This window comes from Anarhichas minor, unplaced genomic scaffold (genome assembly GCF_050575085.1).
Source record: "Anarhichas minor isolate MPS153535 unplaced genomic scaffold, ASM5057508v1 ptg000025l, whole genome shotgun sequence".
In the NCBI taxonomy this organism is placed as follows: Eukaryota; Metazoa; Chordata; class Actinopteri; order Perciformes; family Anarhichadidae; genus Anarhichas; species Anarhichas minor.
The window spans coordinates 5,335,133-5,359,337 of record NW_027466471.1 but is presented as its reverse complement, the minus strand read 5'-3'; the positions used below and the strand labels follow the sequence as shown (position 1 = coordinate 5,359,337).

At 44.1% G+C, this 24,205-nt stretch overlaps 2 protein-coding genes across 2 annotated transcripts; one reads left to right on the top strand and one right to left on the bottom strand.

Moving 5' to 3' along the window:
• Nucleotides 1-2,848: 2,848 nt before the first annotated feature.
• On the top strand, nt 2,849-18,830 carry LOC142957508 (somatomedin-B and thrombospondin type-1 domain-containing protein). The gene is made up of 5 exons (XM_076099393.1): nt 2,849-3,355; nt 11,366-11,551; nt 11,889-11,979; nt 14,219-14,377; nt 16,271-18,830. The coding sequence occupies exons 1-5, from the start codon at nt 3,103-3,105 to the stop codon at nt 16,374-16,376; spliced, it is 795 nt and encodes a 264-aa protein (XP_075955508.1). The 5' UTR covers nt 2,849-3,102; the 3' UTR covers nt 16,377-18,830.
• Nucleotides 18,831-20,040: 1,210 nt separating this feature from the next.
• On the bottom strand, nt 20,041-24,070 carry snap29 (synaptosome associated protein 29). The gene is made up of 6 exons (XM_076098797.1): nt 23,963-24,070; nt 22,645-22,881; nt 22,330-22,523; nt 21,606-21,691; nt 21,417-21,521; nt 20,041-21,148 (listed from the first exon to the last, which is right to left on the bottom strand). Exons 2-6 carry the CDS (start codon nt 22,879-22,881, stop codon nt 20,988-20,990), a joined length of 783 nt encoding a protein of 260 aa, XP_075954912.1. The 5' UTR covers nt 23,963-24,070; the 3' UTR covers nt 20,041-20,987.
• Between the last annotated feature and the right edge of the window lie 135 nt (nt 24,071-24,205).

The following is a 24,205-nucleotide window of genomic DNA, read 5'->3' as shown; positions in this document are numbered from 1 at the left end:
ATGTATTATGTTTCTCTATTTTCATCTTTTCTGTTTGACCAAACAAAATGTTCCAAATAGCCAAGAGAAAGTGTGTGTGTACGTGTACGCACGCACTCACTTTCTTTATGATGAAGCTTGTACAATAAACGGGGGGGGGGGGGGTTAAAACTCATTAAAACAAGCATCTGAAAACTGGAGAGCATGCAGACTGGTTGTTTTCTTGTTACCCTCCCTCTCTGGTTCCTCTGTTCTGCTCTTTGGGTTGCAGCAGATCACGTTGGGAGACGCCATGGGGGGCAAGTAGGGGAGGAATCGAACAGGGGACTCATTGTTCCACTTTTGGCTGATGCTCATGTAGTCTAGCTATCCATCTCTCACTCTTTCTCGTGCTCACACACACACACACACACAAACACGTCAAATCCACGGTGCCCCAGTGTTTGTTGTGAGAAGGAATGCGAAGCTCTCTGCAGAAGAAGGGAAGTGAGGACAGCATGTAGTGGATGTTTTGTCCCCAATGAGGAAGTGAGGAATCTGTGCTGAAATATTGTGTGTGAGTCGGTGGTGGGAGAAGTATCTTATCGTCTACTTAAGTAAAAGTAAAGCATTCCAAATTTTCTTAGGTGAAAATAAAGAAGTATTGGCATCAAATATACTTTAAGTACCAAAAGTAAAAGCGCTCATTGTGCAGAATGGTCCATTTCAGAGTGATATTGGATTATTGACCTGTTAAATGTGCTAAACACGAGATTGGGAGCGCTTTGATTGCATCTCGGCAGTATACAACGACTCGCCATGATGACTGTTGAGTCGGCAGCTCGCAGCTGTATGTTGCACCTTTAATGTAAGTATCACTTTAATGTTGCAGCTGGTAACGGTGGGACTAATTTGAATTACTTCATACTGCTGGGTGCTTAAATCTATAATAATACATAATTTGTTTGTTGACATTATTTTGTATTTAACAACTGAATCTGCAAAGTAACTAAAGCTTTAAAGTAAATGTAGTGGAGAACAACGTGCAGTGTGTGCCTCCAAAATGTAGAGTAGAAGTATAAAAACACCACCAATACCTTTGGAAAGCACAGTGCTGATTTACTTTCCACCACTGGTGTGTGCATGCCAAACAGTTCTTTAAACAGTAGGTGGAGCTGTTGTCAGAGCCTCAAACACATCTGTGAAGCCCCCTCCTGCTCAGACACACACACACACACACACACGCACACACACACACACACACACACACAGTGATCAGTGATGAGAGAGGCCTCCTCTCGCTTTGTATCTGTACAATAGGGCTTTATGGGATGGGTCAAAGAATCTACCCACCTCCCTTCATCCTAACATCATCACTCCCTCCTCCTCTCTGCTGCTGGAGAGAGGATTGGGCCAAAGATTGCTGAAGAATCTCTCATCATCTTCACAGACATCAGCCACACAGCTCAGGCCTTCAGATCATCATCAAAACTCCAGAGATGAAAAAGTTAAGCCTCCCTGTTGATCTGAGAGCAGCAGCTTTAAAGCTCCGCTTCTTTATTTTGCCCAACATGTGCAAATACTTAGAGGTGGACATAAACCAAGTACATTGGATTTTATTTGAATTTTTTTTTCTAAATACCCACCTTTATAGATATGTACCCTGTCATGTGTTTTTGTTTTTGTTTGGTTTGTCTCTCATTGTTTTTAAGACATTTTTTGGTCTGTCTCTTTTGGCTTGTGACCCCTTGTAACATCACATCACAGGTTATGGCCTTAATAAGGACCTGAGTTCAAAGATAAGCAATTTACCCTCTCCTCATTTGAAGCATTTTGTCCTGAGGTAGTCAAAATGTCCATATTTCACAAGTAAAAAAGCCAAATCATAAGATAAATGTACATTTGTAATTGACAGTTTTCTAATACCCTTTAACCTTTGCATGACCCCTTCGATTTAGTTTGGGACCCAACTGGTGTGTGTGTGACACCTCGTTATCTTGTTGCTATTGTGACTTCAGAGACTCGGTGAGCTCATTTGTTTAAGTTTAAGATAACCAACAGGCCTGGTTATCTTAAAGTTAATCCTCTACCTGAGGATGCTTCTTACAGATGAATGCATCAAGCACAATGTGGACATTTAGCAGCAGCACATTCACAGCTCTTTCAATGTAATATTTTCCCATTGACCTGTGATATGTCTCCTTTAACAGTGAGGGATTTGAAGCACTGCCCTGTGTCTGTCTTGTCCTGATGCACTTTTGCCCCCCTCCCTCTCTCCCTCCCACCCTCCCATTGCTCAGTTGGGTGAGTAATGGTATTGCTCTCCAGTCTTCCTCTCCAAAGGGTGGATGCTCTTCGTCCTGCGGGATGAGTGGATGATCTTTTTTTCTTTTTGCTGCAGCTCAAAAAGGGAGCTCGTGACAGCTGATTGACTCTTACTTTGATGTAAACTTGTCTCTTCTATTTACCGATTTCGACATAAAGTGACAGCGCCGCTGTCCGTGGTCCTGAACGGGATTTTCTGATTGGAAGCTAAACTGACGTAGGCAACTTTCCGCAGATATCTGTCCACTCGCGTGTAGCTTTTTATTTTTATTTTTTATTTTTTTTGTGGTTTTTAATTTGTGATTCCATGTAAAGATTTTGACCCCAGTTTTAGTGCAAGGCTGTAAGGCACTGTGAATGCCTCTATTGGGGTATATTTGGAGAGGTTTTCCCCAAAACTGAACGTCTTCTTCATTTGCATATCACTTGTGTCTCAGGAGGGGAAAACACTCCGAGAGAAGACATTCTGCAATCACTCACTCGTTTGCTGAGCAACAGATTGAGCAACTAGTCAGAGAGAGGAGAGGAGAGGGGGGGGGGAGACTGTACGCCAACAGTAGCTGTAAGGGGCGGTGTCCAACACACGGATAGAGGAGAGCTGGTGCGCACACTGGCTCCACTTTTACGCATCAGTTGTTCGCGTCAAGGTGTCAATGCAGAACTTACCTGGGATTTGGATTTATATTTAGAAAACAGCACCAGTGTCTTTATAACATAACTCAGCTCAAAGCGGACTGTGTGTGTGTGTGTGTGTGTGCGTGTGTGTGCGTGCGTGTGCGTGTGAGCAAGTGGTGGACCCCCGGGGCAAGTTATTTCGTCATGGGAGCGCTTGGATGGAGCCCGGCGCGTCTTGGTTGGTTTGTCGTTTGCGGATACCTCGCGTTTTTCTGCGGGGGAATCGTCCCGCGGGCCGAGGCGGGCTGCGGGGAGAGGGAGAGCCCCAACTGCTGCACCGGCCGGAACAACGAATGCCTCGAGTACAGCAAGAGGAAGACGGCGTGCTACTGCGATACCTACTGTCAGAAAACCGGAGACTGCTGCGAGGACTACCAGCGCGTGTGTCAAATATCTGGTGAGTTGCCGTCCCGTATCTGTTGATGCGCTTTTTTGAGAGGCCTGCATGGCAGCTCAAAGTTTGGGTGGGGGGGGGGGGGGGGGGGATAACCACTGCGCAGATCTGTGACGCCTTTGTTGACCATATTTGAGCCACGAGACGGCTGACGTTGAGGTGACATGGAGACAGTGAGACATACTACACATAGCTGTCTGTCTCCAGTGCGCCGATTATGGCTGTTTGTTTCAAGTGATGTTTGCTCTTTGTGGTGTTTTTTTTTCCACAGCAGGTTGCGTGTGTGTGTTTTTAAATGTGTGGGGTTGACCCCCTTGGCCCCATAAAGCCGTCAATTTGGGGAAGTGGCGTGAGTGATCGCAGCAAAGTCACAAATCAGCGCGATTCAGAGGGAATCAGCCGCAATTGAAGTCGCGAGAGCGAGGCTGATCATTCACAGAATCCTCTTTCCTCTCATCACCCCCTGCTATATATAGACAAATTAAGGGAATGGGCACTTTTGGAACAGACTGCCCAAGATGGTCAGGATCACAGCAGAGCGAGTGTCTGAGATGTGACAGAGAGGAAACGCTCTTACAGCTCTCACAGTATATGTTGGAACAGCTCGAGTTTACGAGGAGCGGGATACGAGCACCTGAGTTCGGTGCTGCGACTGAAAGATCCCTCAGATTTAGGCACGCGCAGTGTAAACATAGTGGGGCCCTTTTGTTTGAGTGCTGTACCTGTGCTGTGATGTGAATGCCTCATCCAGTCGCTTAAGAAAGTGGGCGCAAAAGTGCTGTGACGCACTTATTATATTAGACCCCGCTGTCTACTGCAAAGACGACAGCCACCTGCTGGATCCCCGTCGAACAGCAGCAAAGTATACTGCGATCATTTTCAAAGAGAAAATACATTTTATTAAGACTTATTAAATACTTGTGTACTTTACAATACAACTGGCCTTCTAGAGCTTTACCTAATTGGTGTTCCAATGTTTTTTTTTGACAATTTGAGGATTCCTTAATTTCGGTTAATAAAAAGCCCTTTTATGTGATATGAGTTACTTGAGACAAGCAGCAATTTAAACAGAATAAGCGTAGGAAAAAAGCACCTCAGGTTGGTGTTGAGGTGTAAAACAGTTAAACAGCAGCGTCTCCGAGGTCAGCTAACGGCCGCCATGAGCATCGGTTCACTCACGGCGAGGACCTTTTTTTATATTATCCCCGTGGACTTCGTGTGTCCCTCTGACAGGTCAATCCTGACGTGACAGTGTGGTGTGTGGTGTTACAGGTTGGACGACGTTTCCCGGATGAATGTGGTCCCTGAACGGGACATCTGTAATTCAAGACGTAAATTGTGTGTTAATACTGTTGCAGCCTTCCATCTGTTCGAATCTGAACATGAAATCTTTGTCAACTTGGCCATGACATAAGTGCGTGGATCAGTGAGCACTAGGTGATGCTGCGAAAAGCACCATGACTTCCTCCCCCTCTGCAACTCGAGAGCATCCCACCAGCATAAACACTACACGCAATCATGTGGCTTGGCTCCGTTCCATCTCGAATCGCCCTCACCCCCTAGATACGCTCCGGACTTTATCTGATCCTGATCCACGCAGCCCTGCAACGCATCAAGGAGTCTGTCTGTGTACTGTCTGTCACAGTCTGTAATTGAGCTGTGTCAGCTGTAGCTGTGCAAAGAGCGTGGAGTGGGTGACTTAAGAGGAGAGACAGGGCAAAAGCTGGCGGACTGTTTGCAGCACTTGGACACAAACACTTACAGCTCTTAAGAGTTGATAGGGTTCTCTGCAGAGGTGTCATTCAGATGAAGTATCTGGCAGGAATTTGTGCTGGTTGTAAACAGTGTGGAGAATGTTCCCGTGAACTTAAGAGGTCGGTTGTGGAATGTTTTAAGGAAAAACAAAATCCTCCCTCCACATTGCACTTGTGGTCTGGCAAGTACGACGTGTTTCTGCACCAGACTGGCAGAACGGGACAAGTACGGGGGTGTTCTCATGGGTTTCATCAGGTTTTAAAACTGGAAAACTATGGTGGCATTTCTGCAAACGAAAATATTTAAGCAGGACAACGCACCAGAAAGATAGTAGTTTTAGATCTACAAGTTAGTTTAAAGGAGACATATCATAACAAACTGACTTTTACAGTCCTCGTTACACATACATTAGGGTATCTGGAGTGGATTGCCTACAAACCAGGCGGCAACCTCCGGTTCTGAGAGTGAAGCCATTGCGGAAGAGTCTTAAAACTTGCATTTTTCCTAAAGCCCAGCAGGGGGCGACTCGTCGGGTTGCAAAAAGAAGTCAGATTGTATAGAAGCCCATGAGAAAATGACTCTACTTCTCACTTGATTTATTTCCTCAGTAAACATTGTAAACATTAATTTATGGTCTCAATCTCTAGTTTCAAGTCTTCTTCAATACAGCATGATGTTCATTTAGTAAATTATGGTCCATTTAGAGTCAAATAGACCATAAAGCAGGGTATGCTTTAGGGCGGGCTTACTGTGATTGACCAGAGACGTACACGGCGTCTCTACGTCACTCCTCCGCATTCCATATATGGTCACTTCCGTTCACTGGTTGCAAAAAGCCAAGATGGCGTCGGCCATAATCCAAGATGGCGACGGCAGAATTGTCGAACTCGAGGCTTCAAAACAGCAGTCCACAAACCAGTGGGTGACGTCACGACGATTACGTCCATTTCTTATATACAGTCTATGCTACCAACCCACAAACTGTGCTCACTCACGTGCCAATCAGAGCAGACTAGGCTGTTTTTCGGGAGGAGGGCTTAAAGAGACAGGCACAAAAAACGGAGCGTTTCACACAGAGAGTGAATACAGGTACATTCAGATGGACAGTATGAGAAAAAAATGTGCTTTCTGAACATGAAAGCATGTAAACATGTTCTAGTAGAAACCTAAAATATAAATATAAACCTAAAAATTAGCATGATATGTCCCCTTTAATTTCCTATTGAGGGTGAGGAGGTGAATCACTCCGCATAATTTGGTCGTTAGTTCTTCGCAGCACTACGCTCACAAGTAATCTTGGGCTGACTCTGCGAAGCTATACGTTTGTGCACTTTTCTCACTCCTGCAAATAAATTGACAAAAGCAGAAATTGAAACGTCTCATAAGCAATGAGGAGCATCCATCTTTGGTTTCGTTAGTTGACAAATATAGGGAGGAATGCATCAATGGAGAGCCGGAGAAGATGCGGAGAAGATGTGTATTTCTGCGCTGATGGAGGATTCAGTACAGCAGAGTTCAATGTTGCCTCTTCAGTAAGGCATATGAGACTTTCTTCACCTTTCTATTTGATTATTATAGGGAGCTACGGGTTGTTTACAGAAACTTGAAATCCAAGGTGGGAGTTGTCTACTGTTGTAGGAGTACATTATTTCTGTGTCAGCCCTACGGTGAGTCTCTAATTGCTCATTCCTCGTATACTCGGGAGAGGAAACTGGAAACGGGAGGATGGAAGGGGCAGCTCCTCTCCTCTCCTTCTGTGGCGCCTGGTAGTTCTCACTTCAGCAGGAAGACGTATTGTAGCCTCTGCCTCACATACACCAGAGGTCTGCTCATCCTTCATCTCTCTCTTTCCTTCAGGTAGCTCTGCTTCTCTTCCTGTCCATGGTGCGCTGTCGTGCCACGATGTTTGCATCTCCCCAATGCCGTTCACTCCCTATTTTTACTTCCTTTGCTTCCCCCCTCCCGTTCTTTCTGTAACCTCTAGAGTGGTGGATGATTTCCCCCAGCTTGGCTGAAACGGGCCAGCTGTTGGCCGCCCAGTTTCTCCTGCTGCACGCACCATGCTAGATTCTCCAGGTTGTTATTTTGACGCTCTTCATCTGGTGTCAACCTTGACTAGAAAACACAAATAATGTATTCCATTTCAAACTTGGGTGTTAACAGTTTTCATACAGGAACTATTACTTCAGTAGTAAGTAGTTGCAAAGAAAACTTATCACAAGGACATTTGAATGTAATTGCAATTTGTGGTACAATTTGTACAATTTGTGGTCCCCAGAGGATGAATCCACTGACTTTGGTGATCCCCCCTGACATTGTCCTCTAAAGCCACCGTGAGGTTGACGTTTCTGGTTTAGGAATGAAATTGGTTTGTCAGCAACTATCAGAAGGATTAACATGAAAGTTGGTACACACATTCATGTTCCTCGCATCATGAATTGCGATAACGTTGGTGATCTTTTCCTCTAGTGTCATCAGGACAACCCCGTGTATCTTAATTGGCAAATGTTAGCACGCTAACATGGCAAACTAAATATGCGAACATGCTACATTAGCATCAGTGGGTTAGTATTGTTACGGTGAGCTAATAGCATGCTAGCGTTAGCACATTTTCTGTCTCATTTTTTATTTTTTTTTGGTTTCTTTTGTTTCATAGTTGTTAAGAAGTGGAGTCGGCATTGTGAATTGTGAATTCTTCTGTCTGTGTATGCAGGCCTTTAGTTCTTATCATTACGGTATAACAAAGTGTTGGGAGGCCATGCTTGGCGAATACTTCTTCAGGTTGTGCAATTCTCAAACAGAAAATCTGTCTCAGCTGTGTTTGTAATGACTCCTTTAAATTAGTTGCTTTGCTTGGCTGCTCTTTTCAAGGTGTCTACAGGAAACATTTATGTGCTAACCCGTTATTAGGGCTCAGTCCCGTGTCCCTCTCCCCTATTAACAGGCTTCTCCCTTGTTTTGCCGAACATTGTAAGGCTTGTCTGATGGGACCGAGGCCCAGCTCTGTATACGTGCGGAGGGAGCTTTGGTGGGCGTTGTGGTCCTCTGGAGTAGCTGGACATCTGGGTCCCATCAGAGAGGAGTTTGAGGAAGAGGACAAGGGGTGGGAGGGTGAAAATAAAAAGGGACCAAAAAATAAAGGAGGCAGATGGGGGAGAAAGAACAAGGGGCGAGCGCGGGACAAAGTGGTCAAGGGAGGTGAAGATAAAGCAAATTGGGGCGGGTGTGTCTGATAAGTCTTTTGTTATTGAAACCCTTAAAATGGAAGCAGACTTAAGGGAGAGTGAAAGAGAAAGCGAAGGAATGCCGATAGGACATTATCTCACTGTCACAAGTGTGACTGGAGATTGGCTGACAAGTGAGGAGATAAAAGTGCTGATGTTGGCTACACATTGAGTGGTTTGGTTCGTTTAATTGGCATTTGTCTGAAGCTATGCTAACCGCCAGATGGGGAAAAAGCCATACTGCCATTAACCCATATTTATCTCATCATATTTTAATATAGCTGTGTTAAACCATCCTATTTAAAGCTTTAATGTCTAAAAGTTTAAAGACCTGTAAACAGACTTTGTTGTTTAAAATCAGTAAAGATGCCCTTTTAATTAGCATTTATTAAGAGTTTTACACTCAAGAAGCTTCATCAGAACGTCAATGTGGTTTGATCAGATTTGATTAAATTGTTGCTAAAACCTAATTTATGAACCTAATCCTATTTTTCAAACTCAGCCTAAATCAATAAGAATTTAAAAAGCTATTTTTTGGCATTAAAGTTTAGTAGATTCTGTAGCTAGTATCAGTTTTTTAGTGTGTCAAAGGTCACTGTATAAAATGGACCTTGTGCTCCAGAAGATGAAAGAATACAGATCTAGTGTCAGTGGCGGATAAAACACGCCTCCTTTGAGGGGAAACTTACTTTAGAGTACTTGAAAACACTTTGTAAAAACTTACCAGCCGATCAAAAAGACAAAAGCCAAACATGCTGACAATGAGTGCCATTTGTTTCCTTTACTGGGAGGTCAGAGGTCAGAAGGTGGTGGCGTGCTTTCTGAGAGGGGACTTTCTCATCAACAATGGGGGACAGGGGGGGGGGGGGGCAACAGTGGCTGTGAGCTCTGTGGGTCAGGCTGTGGCAGGCTGTCAGCAGGGTTAGCGTGTGGGTGGTGGGACTGTCGCACTGGTGGTACCAGAAACAGAGCCGGGGGACCACCACGGTTTGGTAATTGCCTTCTGACCTCTGGTGGCTCGAGGCCAACAGGTCTGAGACTTTCAGACAGGGCCTCAGTCCTGTTGGTGTGTGTGGTGTGTCGATCAAAGGTGGTAATAGTTTCCCCCTCGGGTGCGGGAACTTGCTGAACCTACAGGTTTCATTGCACCCCACCCCCTGACCTGCTTGCTCGTGTATTTTTTTCCCACTATAAGAAAGACAAAATAGCATCATCGAAACTACCCCCGTGTGAACGTCACAGGATGCGGAAGAGGGAAGGAAAGGCGAGGAGTGGGGATGAGAAGAGGCGGAGGAGGCAACAGAAGCCGATACGTGTGTGTCTGTGTGTGATGACTGAGGGTGGAATGAGCCCAAGTGGGTGGGTTTTTTTCTGCCAGAAATTGTTTTCGATGTGTGTGTGTGTTTGTGTGTGTGTGTGTGTGTGTGATGATCTGGGAAAGGCGAGTGTCAGGTGGGCAGCACTAATGTGCAGGAATGCAGAGATTCCTCAGTGGCTTTGTGGATCGGCTGTGTCACTGAAACAGCCCCCCCCCCCAAAACTCCAACGGGACCATGGGAATGAATCGAACAGGCGGCACTTTGAAAGCTCTCTCTCTCTCTTTCTTTTTCTCTATTTCTCTTGTTCACACACAAACACATACTTATTCACTTGCAGCATTGTGCTGCATGGTGTGTGTATGTGTGTGTGAACAGGAGAAAGAGAGGGATGCTATAAAGAAAGAGTAAACTAGATTAAATGGCGAGGGAGGATTAGATTCAGTTATGGTATATTTATCAACTCCCTCCGTATAATAGCACCATGAACATCTAAGAGCTCCAAGCTGTGTGCACCTGCTCTCATTGTATTTGTACTGTCTACAATTAAGAAAATATAAGAATCAAAAGCTCTGCTCCAACATCAGGCTTTTTGAATAAAGAGTTCTATCTTCATATTCATTTGTGCGTTGTTTTTTTTGTGTTTATGGAGTGGGCACTTCCTCCCCTAAAAACAAGGCTGTTAAATGTCTGCCGCTATTAAATGTCTGCGCTGGACGAAGCTTGATTACCGCTGGAGACTCTGGGCTTTGATCAGTGCAGCCATCTAACTAATACAGCTTCCTCTTAGCCCGATGTAATTGGCTAAATCGGCCTACAGAACGGGAAGCCTGATTGTGGCTTCTGCTGTGTTTATGTGGTGTGCTGCATTTGAGTGTGTGTGTGTGTGTGTGTGTTTAAATGTGTGGCAGAGGGAAACCAGAGAGAGGACAGGATACAAAATTAGCCCCTTATTTAAACGGCCCCACACATGTGACCCCAGGTCACAGACTTCCTGAGTCTGGGGCAGACGTTAATGACCCGGTCACTCGTTTTCCTGCCCACCAAATGCCTTGCTGCAATATTATGCAACTCCAACGTTTGCAACTATACCTCTGGGGTAAAGATCAGTTCATATTTTTTCAGAATTAGACCATTTTGTTGACAGCTGGAGAGATATTTTTCTTTATTTTCTACCCTGATGCTCTTAAATCTTCCTGAAGTGAAACAAACTCACCTTCCCAAAATGCACTTGAGCTTTTCTGTATGTAACTCCATTGTATTTTTCTCGTTAATTAATGAATAATAAATGTTATTGAGATACAACGATACAGATATCGGTCCGGAACTGAATCCAATAGCTTGATTGATATCGGTGACAATAGGCCGATCTGGTTTGGAATACAATTATTCTAATAAATAACAATACATTTGTATATGTAGTTATTTGTTACATTTTGTTTTACAAATTTAGGAAAGCAGTGTTTAAGTCAAGCCTGGTGTTGGCTCACACATGAAAGAATCGTCCCGGTCCATTCCACACAGGGAGGCTTACAGCTTATTGATTGAACACTGGTAACAGAACAGCCGATACCCGAAACCTAGGTATCGCTATTGGTATCGAAACATGAAAAGTCAGATTGGTGCACCCCTTATTTGTCTGCCCCCCAGTGCATTTTTCTTCTGACGTGTCCGTAAAACCCTCAGCTGATCTCTCTCTGTCTCCCTGCTTCCCCCAGCAGCCATTGACTGCGTGGTGGGATCGTGGGGCCCCTGGTCGTCGTGCACGTCCCCGTGCGGAGTTGGCAGCACGGAGAGGAGTCGCCAAGTGTCCGTCCCCCCTAGGAATGGAGGCACGCCCTGTCCGGACCTCAAACAGCGCCGGGGATGCTTCGGGAACAACGCCATATGCAGCACCGCGAAAGGTCAGACCCTGACCTTTTCCACTCCCTGCGTGCGTTCGTTTACGCTTGCACCTACGCAGGCACTCCCGCTCTGAACTCTGTTACATATACATTTGGTGTCTCAGTGTTCTCTGCGGTACCATCTTGTTAACAATAACATCTCCAGCTGCATCATCTCTGTTAAGCTCCTTGCTGTTGAATCACCCAGTTCCCAGTAATAAAACACCAGCAACACCAACACTTTGAGTCATTTGATACAACCAGTCATTTCCATTCACGGGATGAGAAATGCGGGATGTGTTTATACTTCCACTGACCTTTCTGTCATCTATTTTATGGTGTCCACCCTAACCTGCAGAGGTGGCAAAGATCCTGCCGGATTCTTTTAAGAGGAACTTCAAAGACCCTTGGAGGCGACCACACATGCTGATGAAGGAGGAGAAGGCCAGGTAAGGCCTTCATTATCAGACTGCAAGCGAACACACACAGACTGCTATACTGACTGAGGGAGGGGGTAATTATAGCTGAAATGGGTGGAACTTAGATTGAACCTGTGCAGAGATTAAGATTTACAGCAACCGAAGAGCTCCTTTTCCAAAATGCTATCAATATTTCAAAAGCATATATATCTTTGAAAGCACAACTCCTACTCATGACTATAAGTACAACCAGCAATATGCTGCTTTTCTGCCAGCAATCATTTTATTGGCATTAAATCTCTTCTGTTCCAGCTTCAAGACCGCTTTTTAACTTCAGGTTCATATCATGTTCTGTTACCTCTGTTTTGACTGAGTTTTAAAGGTCACTTGAGGATCAACTTTGTGCTCAGAAAGATTGGAGAACGCAGACCAAGTCCAAGGTTGCCTTAGCCCGCGGAGCCTTGAAATTGCTTTGACTGTGAATATGTGAATAGTCACATCACAAGCTGACCTTTCGCTGACAAGGCCGGCGTGATCCATGTGAGAGACCCCCCCACGTGGATGCAGTCTTTGATCAGAGCTGAATGCAGATGTAGTTTTTTTTTTTTTTTGTAGCTGGAACAATCAAGAGACCGTGTAGGGAATAAAATCACTGCTGCTTTTCCAGCCTTTCACACTGATTAAAATAGACATCGGATACCTTTGTTTTGACTGAAATACAAAGCATCGGGGGGGGGGGGGGGGATTGGAAGCGCATTACTCATAAACGTTGCTGTGCGTGACACAGAATTAGAGGGGATTTCACACAGACATCTGGTGCCCGCTGATAGGCCCCCGGGTGACCCAGGGACCGAGGGGTTAAGATGACACGACATGAAGATCGGTAGTTGTCTTTGGATCTTATTATCTGGGAAGTTAGCCGATGATGTGTAAGTTTCAAAAAGGCGGTTACGTAGTTCTGACTTTAAATCCTCTGAACACCCATGCAGGTGTTTTCCATTTCACCTGGATGACTAGACCTCTTCTCAGAACTGTGTGGGGGGGCGTGTGCAGGCTGACATCTTCCCATGTCCCCATGTGAGCTTTCTTGCACCTGTTAGGGGGCGGGACATATCACACCTCTGTCACTCTCATTGGTAGATTTGTGAATAACTTCTCAACCTGAGCCAAGGTTTAATCAGCCAGAATAACTGAAAACACCTGCGCCGGTGTTCAGACACTTTAACGCGCCCTGTTCAAATCGTTCAGGGGTTAAGACATAAAGGTGTTGTGTTTTTTTTTTTAGGAGAGTATTTTACTGGTATGAGGTTCTGCAGCTCGAACAAGTTGAAGCCGGGAGGGAAAAATCCCCTCATACGTGTCAATTCAGCCTAATTTTAAAATAATCCCAAAGGTATATACTAATGAAAATTGCTGATGGAATCTATCAAGCATTTATTGTTAATTTTCTTACTTTTCTATCAATGTATTTCTGCTCTGGTTGTGTTTGCCTAGTTGCAAAGTATCAAATTGCACCTAAATAATATTGTTGCAAGAGCTTTAAAAATGAAAGAAGACACTTTCCAGTGTTTCCAGTGTTACTGTTGGACAAAGTCAAGACTCACTCTGAGAAATAATTTTTAAAAAACACATTTTCTTTTAACAAACCACCCCACTGGAGATGGTTGTTTTGCCACAGCTGACTGAATCGGAGACGAAATAAATAGTGCCCTATAGTTCAAAGTGACGAGCAGAGATCCCAGTAAGCTATGTTGACACCGCAGGGTCACCTTCAAAATGTTACACATCTCTTATTGTGAAGTTTAGATTTTATCTTTGGTCTGGCTGCCGTTGTGATCGAGCACAGCTTTCTGGGTCGGGGTCACCGCTTGGCTTTCAGCAATCGAGATGCCTTTGGGTTGTTTGTTTTTTTACTCTTGAACTATACTTCAAGGGTTGGGAAGTTTAAAAAGTTTTCAAACCTGGCCGGTGTCTTCATCTGGATGTTTCCCATTGTCCTATTTTGTTTTGTGAAGTCCTAAAGTGAAGTCCCTAAAACTCAATCCAAAGAACAACATATCAAATATTTAGCTTCTTGGCTACAGAGCTCTGCTAGCAGCACCTGCTCTGTTCTCCGTTTCTGAGCCCAGAAATGTGTGATTTGACCCTATGACCCCAATATTTTTTATTTTTTATTTTTACCAGATATGAGAATCAAATGTAAATCGGCTGCAAATTATTTGTGACACTTTTCCTGTCCCCTCCCTCTCTCTCTCCGCTCTGCTTGCAGCTACTGTGTGTACCTGCGGGTGAAACAGGCTAGCGCGGTGTGCAAACTCAAACTGTGGAGCGCTCAGCTGGTGAGAGAGAGGCTGGTCTGTGCCGAGTGTCAGAGCGACGCCATGTCAAAGTCCGACCGCTGTGGAGGCGACGGCCTGGAGAGCACCAGGTAAACCCAACGACCCCACGGAACAACTAAAGACGGGTTCACCCATCACGCATCTCAGCAGTTTTTCACTTTAGTGCAGGGTATAGCTTTTAATGGAGCGCAGCCATCTGCAGACTGGCTGGAGAAAACCAGGAGGGGAACATGCCCATGAGCAAGGCACCAAAAGGGAACGAACGAATGTATGTCTTTGCATGCAGTTAAAGGTTCAGCATGTTGAATGATGAGCTCACAGACACACATCTATGGGATCTGAAAGAAGGGAAACTTCCTCAACACAGATGGTGTGACACTTTGTACTCTTTAGCCGAACATATGAATATGGACTTAGTTAATGTGGACTAAAATATGATAAAAAAATCGTATTCCTTTGTTAGTTGTGCAGTTAGCAACAGCGTAAGTATTAGTTCGACAGGGCATCAATCTGTGAAGGATTGTCAAACCGGAGTAGCTGGTCATTAAAACCTCTTGCACACGACGCCCCCAAATGTGGGGGCTCTCGGGGTTAGGGGGGCTCGCAAATATCGTCCAGAAAATGCTCATTTTGATAGCCAGAATTGTACATGTGTACATTTTATATACCGGATTAAACAGCAACGTATGGGCAACACTATCATATAAGTCACTTTTTACACACTCCAAACACAACTATAGACTACTAATATAAGCAACTAGAAAATGTGGCATAAAACCATGAATTCCTGGCCAAAAATCTGCATCATATTTACTGCACATCGATATTGCACCTCGAAGCTAACCGCTATACGGCTAATCCGCACATCGCTTAGCATTAGCATTTGACACTGAACGCATAAATACCTTCGGTTTTTCTCTCCGTGAAACCAGTAGAAAGCTGTGAGTGACCAACGGTACCATAACAGTGCCCTTCGCCGAAAAAAATCGTTGGTTTTTGGTCACGTTTTATGAAAAATGATGACAATAACATCGAAAATGATCCGGTTCAAAGCTAGTCTGCATCCGATCAGTTTCCTGTAGAAGGGGGTCAATCCACCATGGGCGAGTGGTCAGACTTTCGGCGAATGGGATTTTACGCTCGGGGATGCGCGCACTCTTTGCATATTTACTCGCTGAAAAATCTGTCAATCAACACCCGGCTTCGACGCCTGCCTTCCTGAGACTCTGACGCGTCGAAGGCATCGACCGATGATAGGTTGAACTAGAGCCCCATACACACACAGCAACTGAGAAAATCCTATGCATGAGAGCCAGAGACAGGCTCTGAGAGGAACCTTGCTCTCAAAATGATTCCAAACGGCTGTATTTGGATGTATTGAATAATATGAGTGATAAAAAAAGTGAAATATATAGTTATATAGTGTATAAAAGTACAATGTAAGAGCTGCAACAGCTGGTTCCAAAATGACGACCTCGCGTGACCTCTCTGTACTAAAGCCTCTTATTCTTCACTTTATCCCAGCCAACCTTTCTTCTACGACTACTGATCGGTTGTGCTATGATTTGGGAGAGTTTTTAGGCTCTCAGTTGCATTATTTCAAAAACATAATATCAATAAAAGTGCTTTTTTTTCAGGCGAACCTGAATATTTTCAATTTGAGCTGTGTAATATCTTCATGTACTATATTAACCAGCAACATACACATAATATTACCCATCTGAACAATCTCACAAGTGTTATCTGATTATAGCATCAAAAATTATTAAAATAGACCTTGTAGTTACAGAATTGTGGTCTCTTTAGTATGGGTATGCCATTTTCGAGCAGAGGCCTACAAATAGGGCTAGAGTTTAAAAGGTTTTAATAAAGTAATCATTGCCTTCAACATACATTAGAAAAGTGTGCAGTCATAAAAAGCATCCATTAGTCATAATAATGGAAAAAGAAATCATCTAAATGGTCTCTCTCTCTCTTCCCAGAACGTTCTGGGCGGCGGCGTCGGTGCCGGGCTGTCACGGCTCCTGGGTGCGAGAGTCGTCCTCCGAGGGCTGCCGGTGTCCCCCCTACTCTATGCTCTTCGTGTGAGCCGACACGCACAACCACCGGACATCCACGCGCACGCAGGGGACGACCAAGCCAGACCCCCCCCCCCCCCCCCAACCCCAACCCCTTCCGATCCAGATTAACGGACGGGTAAACTCAAGGAGATCAGCAGCATCCTACCACTTTAGTTTCACCTCTCACCTCATACTCTGTACTGTACACATTATTAACTAAGCACACCGCAAAATTCTCTCATTTAACTTTTACGGCCACGTTGTGTACTTATCCTCCTCCAAAGCACAACAGCATCTATGTACCTTTTTTTTTTTTTTACCTCTGAATCTCTGCTATCTACCTCCATCAATGCAAGTGCATTTGTTAATGCATAATGTATAAATATATGAATATATTATTTTGCTTTATACATTTTCTACTTTTGAGCGTTTATGTCTTATGTATATGTACCTACTATATAGTCACACTTATTTGTATTAAACAGTCAAAAAACACCAAATGGCAGTTGAGGCCCTCGGCCAGGGGTCCCTTAAATGGCTCCGAGGGCTGGAGACACTGAGACTGGTTCATCCAAATGCTACCCAATCACTTGAGTCAATATATCTGTGTTTTTACAGTGTTGTCCCCATTGTTGCGTCTTTTTCCGTCATCAAAACATTTCTACCAGCAAGTGAAGTTGAATATCAGGTATTGATTCTCAGGCGCTTGTCTCCCCCATCGAACGTCTTCTACTCCCTCGCGCGAGCCTCCTCTTTTAGTTGCTTAAAGGGACTCATGGCGTCTGTCGAGACCTGATATTATTGGAGAGTGTGTGGGGGGTTGATAGGAGAAGGAGCCATTTAGGAGGATTTCACCGTGTGTCTCTCTGTCCTCTGCGTCCAAAACTGAAAAGAAGTTTTCTCTCCCTCTTGCTCCCTGCTCAGAAATCCTATCACCGTCACACAAGAGCCATCCGATACTATACCTGCATACATCCATGCTACTCCCACTGTGTTCGTTAACATGATCTGCACTTCTTTTTTTTTTCCTTCTCTGCCCTCTATGGACTCTGTGTTTTCTTTAACAAAAAAAACCAGGAGTCAGTCAACAGGCACTTTCTGGTTTAAGAAGAGGACATGTGTGGTCCCAGTAAAAAGGGCTTCTCTCTCTCTCTCTCTCTCTCTTTCTTTCGCTCTCTCTCTATGTCTCTGTGTTTGTGTGTTTATTTATTATAATAACAGGTGATGATGTTATTAGTGCAGCACAGCATACTCTGTACACTGTCCATAAGTGAAAAAATAAACTACTATACTGTCATTTCTTCTCCTCCCCCCCCACCAACCTTGTCATATTTTCTAACGTGCACATATATTATTGCATCCCCCGCATTCAGATGTCACACAGACCACCATTAGCATTTCTGACCCCTCTCCTCTGCAATTACTACCAGGGGCCCAGCCCTGCTTAAGTATATCCCTCGGTTTGACTAAATGTTTACGCGCAGCACTTCAGTCAGAAGAAGAAGTGCCATGAAGATATGCAACGCGTACCCATCCAGATACTTTCCTGCTGCATTCTTCACGTTTTTTCGCCCCCTGTGGTGTAAACGGGATGACGACAGGCAAAATCACAACTAATGTGTATAATTACGTTTGAAGTTTTTTTTTTTTTTGCCACACTCTCCTACAATTTGGGGGTTTGCTTATGTGATGTGTAAATGCCGAACATTCTAAACACGAGACACAGGACAACTTACATAATGTGGAAATACATCTGTTTTTCGCAGCAGCTTCGGACAGAAAAGAAGATGCCCAATTTGAGGCTAGTTAACTAAACATGGAGGGAGAGGTGGTGTCTAAACCTTGACTCTGACCCTGAGAGATGTTCATAAGGCCCTTCCTCCACAATATTAGAACCTTTTATTTTTTTTTCTATATCCCAGCCTTGTGCAAAACACACTAATGCATCCCTTTTATGGCTTATTGGTCAGGCTATTCACTGCACAGTAGGTCATAGCTGGAGACTCAGCCGAGGAACAGTGAAGTGAAGCACAATGGACACATTTGAGGATGTAAATGTTACATGTTTCACATCTTTTTTTTTACAAATGCGCAGCTTCTTTGATTGAAACACGAGCATAAAAAAGAGCCAACAAATCAACACTTCCAGAGTTACTCCTTTGAGAAAGACTCCTGCTACTTTGATTCATCTCCGAGGGACTTGAACCTTGATTAAACTCCCCCTCCTCACCCTTCCTCTGCACTCCTCCCTCCCTCCTCCCCCTTCCCAGATCCCCTCAGTCAGCACAACTCTTTCTTTTCTTTTACTACAACAGTGGCAATAGAGTGCCGTCAGCCTGACCAGTACGCCTCCCCCCCTCCCTCCGCCCTAGCTGCCCTGCCTCTGGCTGCTAACTGCGCTTTCCAAAGGGCAGGAAGGCCCCGTCTCTGGCCCGGGTGCCTGATGGCCTCCGACAGCAGTGTGTTCTGGGATTACGCCCGTTGAAAAGGGGGGCATTCCAGCACCGACGGGCCTTTGTCACAGCGCGGCCACTGTTTGCTTTTGACAAGACAGCTGTTTAAAGCCCTCCCGCCCAGCACCACCACCCTCTCAACGGATGGCAGTCGAGGGAAAGAACCCAGGGGTGACTTCCGCTTATTAGCGGTGTCGTCGGATGCACCTCCACCTGAGGTCGCCTCAGTGGTGCGTTTATCTGGAGCCCTGCAGATAGAACTTTCTATCATGCAGCTATAAGATAGTCCCTCCGGCTTGGTGCATTTTTCCGTGACCCCAAACGAAAATGGCAACTGCTCAAGCAAGGCGGGATTGATTTATCTGTGCAACTGCCTCGTCTACTGGAACATCCTTGACTCCTTCCCTCCTATCCTAATGTGCTGTCATAACCTTACATCACCACACTTTGGGTTGTAGCTATAGGAATGATGTGCCCCTATACACACCCACTTCGCCGCCATCACCATCCGCGTCCACCCATCCACAACTCGAACATAACCCAACGCTCCTGCAGCTTGGGGCCCTTGGTCGTTGGTACCCCAATCTTACCCCCTCTGTGTGTGTGTGTGTGTGTATGTGTTTTTGGGAAGTGTGTACTGTAATTAGCAAGTCATCCTAATAAGGGCTTGTCGCCACTGTGGGAGCAGCTGGTCCGACACAGAGGAATGATAATGAATAGATGCCTCAACACGAGGACATGAGCTACACACAGCAACACAGCTGGTACACCAGCAACCATAGAAAACACACACACACACACTATGATGGTCATCGTCCGTGTCTTGTTTTTAAGGATTATGACAGAATACTTCAAGGACTTTTGGTTTATTGTAACTGCAGTAAAATGAGCTCTCTCTGCTTTGCCAAAAAAAACTAAATTATCTGAATAATTTTGGTCCATTTTGATCTTAAGTTTACTTTGAGAAGTTTTGATGTTTATGTTTTTCGACTGTTAGAAGTGCACTCGGGATTCAAATATGGCCTCTATTCCACTTCCGTCTTACAAATATCACAGAGTTGCTAAATCACAACATGTTCAAACTATCAGATACCGTGTCAATATTCACCATCAAACGATTGATGATTGATGGCATCTTTCGGCAGGAGCTCGTGCAGAGTTCCACCCTGGAAATGTGGCGCCACCTCGTGGTGCTTTTGACTTCCTGCTCCACTTTAACAGGAACACAATTGGCAAGACTCCCCTTCTAAACGTTTTTTTATTGGGTATGTGGCTTCCGTTAGAATACATGTGACCATGGTTCCGCATTTGTTCTCAAATTTTGTGTTTTCATTTCTAGAAAACAACTTTAAAGTGGTTCATCTACTCAGAAATGTTTCCCAGAGAAGCTATACTAATAATGGGGGGGAAGTATTTACATTCACATCTAGCTTGTTCACATTCTGCAGAATTCAATACAATGTTCATCACTGTAAAACAATTTGTATAAAGCTAGGGGGGAGGAACATGAATGGACTACATACAATTTCAATGAATAAAACAAAGTGAAGCATCTCGTGGTGAGATGAAGACAAAGGCTGGTCTACTGGACATACAAATGATGTGTAAGGCAACAAGTGACGTGCAAAGTGTTTTTAGTAGGTATGTGGAGGCTTGTCCAGGAAGTTAGCACTGGCATAATGAACCACACACACCAACAACATTCCAGTTTTAGACACATGCCATGTTTTTTTCCCAAAAAAAAGCTCTACTTCATTTGTCAAAACACTCATCCGATTTGCCGACAGTTGTAGCCAATTGTACGTCTTTGGTGATCGAGATAAACTGATCAAATCGCCGAAACCAACAACTCAGTGGAGCTTGACGGAGAATACAAACTATTTTTTACCTGGCAAAAACAGCACATTGAATAGAATCACACAAGTTAACAAATCAGTTACTTTGAGGTGGAAGGATTCGTCAAATCAACATGTCAGCATACAACTGAGTAAAAGGAGGACGTTATGGACAGATGTGACATGGAAATGAATGAGTAAATCCCCAAGAGGAAAATAAAAATGGGATAGAAATGTCTAAAAGCAGCAGGAAAAGAACACACTGCTTATTCAACAGAATATAGGATGGAGAGCCAAGATGAGAGGACAACCTTTTGCCATTTTCTGTCGACGTGAGTCCAAACGTTTGTTTTATTTGAGGTTTTGAATCTGTTGGTTCGTGTTGTGGATCTTAACATCCATCTTGTCCACTTTGTTCATCAGAGAATCAATGGAGTCGTCCTGGTCTTCGATCTCGGACTGCAGACCGAGGCTGAGGTTCTTCAGTCTGCTCAAGCCGCCGCACATCTCATCTAGGTCATACAGGGGGGGGGGGGGAAACACACCGGACGTTAGTTAAATTGGGGACTGGCGGACAATACTTAAAAGGGGAGTGGATGGCAAATTGCGGCAAAATAAATGTACATATCAATACATAGCTAATTTAAAAGAATAAGCACTTAAAACAGTACTAAAAGCTTTCATCTCCTTGAGCCTTCCCTGTGAATGCATTTTATAAAACCGTATAATAAAATCAAGGAGAAATAACAAGAGAATTAATATGGTGAAAATGGTTTTTACCTAAATTATTGTCGAGGGTCTGGTGAGCCTCCCTGAGGTGTCTGTTCTGAGGGTATCCATTCTTGCCGGCTGAGTCGTCATCTCTTGAGGTGGACGCTCCGAATCCTGGAAGACAGAAAACGGTAACGATGGCAGCCGGGTCGTGTTAACGGTTATGCCCCGCTGAGGGTTCTCGCGACAATCTCTTACCTCCCGTCTCCAGCTTTCTTAGATTGGGGTGGCTGGCTTGGTACTCATCTTCATGTCCTCTGCTGCCGGACAAGGCAGTCTGCAATCTGAGAAAGTCAGATAAGCACGGTTCAGCCGTTTTAGTGAAGGACAGTCAATGATGAGAAGCTGTTGAATTACATTACTCAAAATACGAGTGATTGCTACGGAGGGCTTTGTTGTACAAATATGACCTACAACTCAGCGCCAAATCTCTCAAACTCATGCAAGTGAAGACATTATATTGTTATATATCGTAATATCATGGCCATAAATGAAATTATTTTCATTCAGTGTTTATAGAGACATAAAGGTGTCTTAGTTTTGTTGCATACCTGCCTGAAAATGTTAGCAATTGACCCGTGTTGTTGGTAAGATGGATTTTATTATTGTGTAAACAAAATGTGTGGCTGTGATGATTAAACAGGTGAAGCAGTATTTTATTCAGTTAGAGCAAAGGTGGTCAAATAAGTTTCAGAAATACATTTCAGGCGCTCCAAAAAAGAAATTGTGGAGATACATCGTCTTTGTGGTTTTAACAACTCATAATATAATCAAAATGAATACAGAAGATGTACAGAGATTGATACATAACAAACTAATACAAGTACATCAACGTTAACATTTTTTGCCAGCTTGGAATTTGTATCATATTATTGAAAATTGAATAAATAACAATTTCTGAGACGATAGTGCTGAATCTTACCTGTCGTTGGCCTGGTAGGCCTTTGGCTCCTCAGGTGGTGGCTTTGTCTCTGGCTGGCCCTTGAAGTAGTTGACGAGGCCGCCCCACATGCTCTTGATGCCGTTGATGTGCTTCTGGCTGGTCTTCAGGTCCTGATCCATGTTGTCCATCACCTTGTCGGCCCTCTTCAGAACCTCACCCTGTCTAACCAGCTCCTACAGAGACAAAGAAAGAGATTTAAATAGATAGATAGCATTTTTTTGTTCACTGTCACCCTCTCAGGGACAATATAATCTTCTGCGTGGCAGGGTAAAGCCGATTACTAGTTTGACGCACCTCTGCAGTATCCACACCAATCTTCTCAGATTCATAGATGAGTCCGAGGGAACGGTGACTGCTGTCCACAGCAGACTTAGCCGTGTGCATCACTTGCTGCTGGAGGTACCGCTGTCTCCTCTCCGGTTCGCTGAGCCCACTGTCGTCGTCGTCGTCATCGAACTCCCTTCTTTTGGGCTTGAAATCGTCCTCATCGTCGTTGTCCGCAAACGGGTTGTGGGATTTAGGGTAGGCCATCTGTGGGGCGGGCAGACAGACACACACACACACACAGACACACAGACACACACACACACACACACACACACACACACACACACAGTGTTTTGACAAAATAATCTCAACTCAAGGTCTAGTAGCCATTTCCAGAGCTCTCCACCGCATCTCATTGTCTTCATCAACTATTTCTGAGCTCAAGAATGAACTGTCACGCCCAGCCAGACAGTGGGGACTAATATGTTTGAAATGGGAACAAAATTGTACTTTTAATTGACCAACCGGAAGTTAAACAATCGATTTTAGTTTTAATAATCAATTAACTTTACTGATCTATTGAAAAAAACATTCTGAATACAGACTCACACAAGTCAAGAGTTGCTTATCTTCAATTTCATATCACAACAATGCAAATATACTATTTACTGGATTTTGTTGTAACTTGGATTTATTATCTTTTGACATTATCAGAATCTGAATCTGAATCAGAACAGTTTATTGCCATGGAAGTTTGCACCTACAAGGAATTTGTCATGGCGGGTGGTGCATAACATTTAACAATAAACAATATGAAACAATAACATTAAACAATCAATAACAATCAACACAGTTATAAAGTTATACAACTATCTGGGTAGCTACTAATAGATAGATGAAGCATACATGTATCACTTCTGATAATAATGCCAGGCCTGCTTAGTTGAAACCTTACAGTTGAAACAGTAAACATTCTTAGGAAGGACCAACTGACATGTTGATTTGACAAATGGCATCCCAATTTTGAGAGGAATTAGTGAACGCTTCCTTAGATTGTCAGCTTCAGCTGTCAACGTGTTTCACGCGATCAATAAGCTAAAACACCTACTGGGTCATAGTGACAAATGTAAACGACACTATTGCTCCGGTAGCTAACGTTAACTATGTTACAAGTGTTAGCTACGGGGTGTTGGCTGGTTCCTCACGTTAATCAACGAGGATTGCAAGCTAACTAGTTAAATAACCACACCTATGAAAACATTATGCTGCTGTGCCAACATTGACGTTTCTCTCCTCTAAAGTAAAACTGTAATGAGCATAGGTATGATCAATTTAACAAACAAACCTTTGACCGTTGGATCTGTAGACGATGTTGTTGCTCTATCAACTGATTGTGAGCAGCACTTCCTGTCACGTTCGGTGACGTCGCCGCGTGCTGTCCCACCGGCTAATCCTGCGCAACAAAAACGCACACCGTGATACTGAAGTCACTTGTTTAGGAAAAATAAATAGTTTAAACATGGCACTAGGTGAGAGAGTGCCTTGTTTACTTGTCACCTTTATTACAATATTTTTTTATGGTTAAACG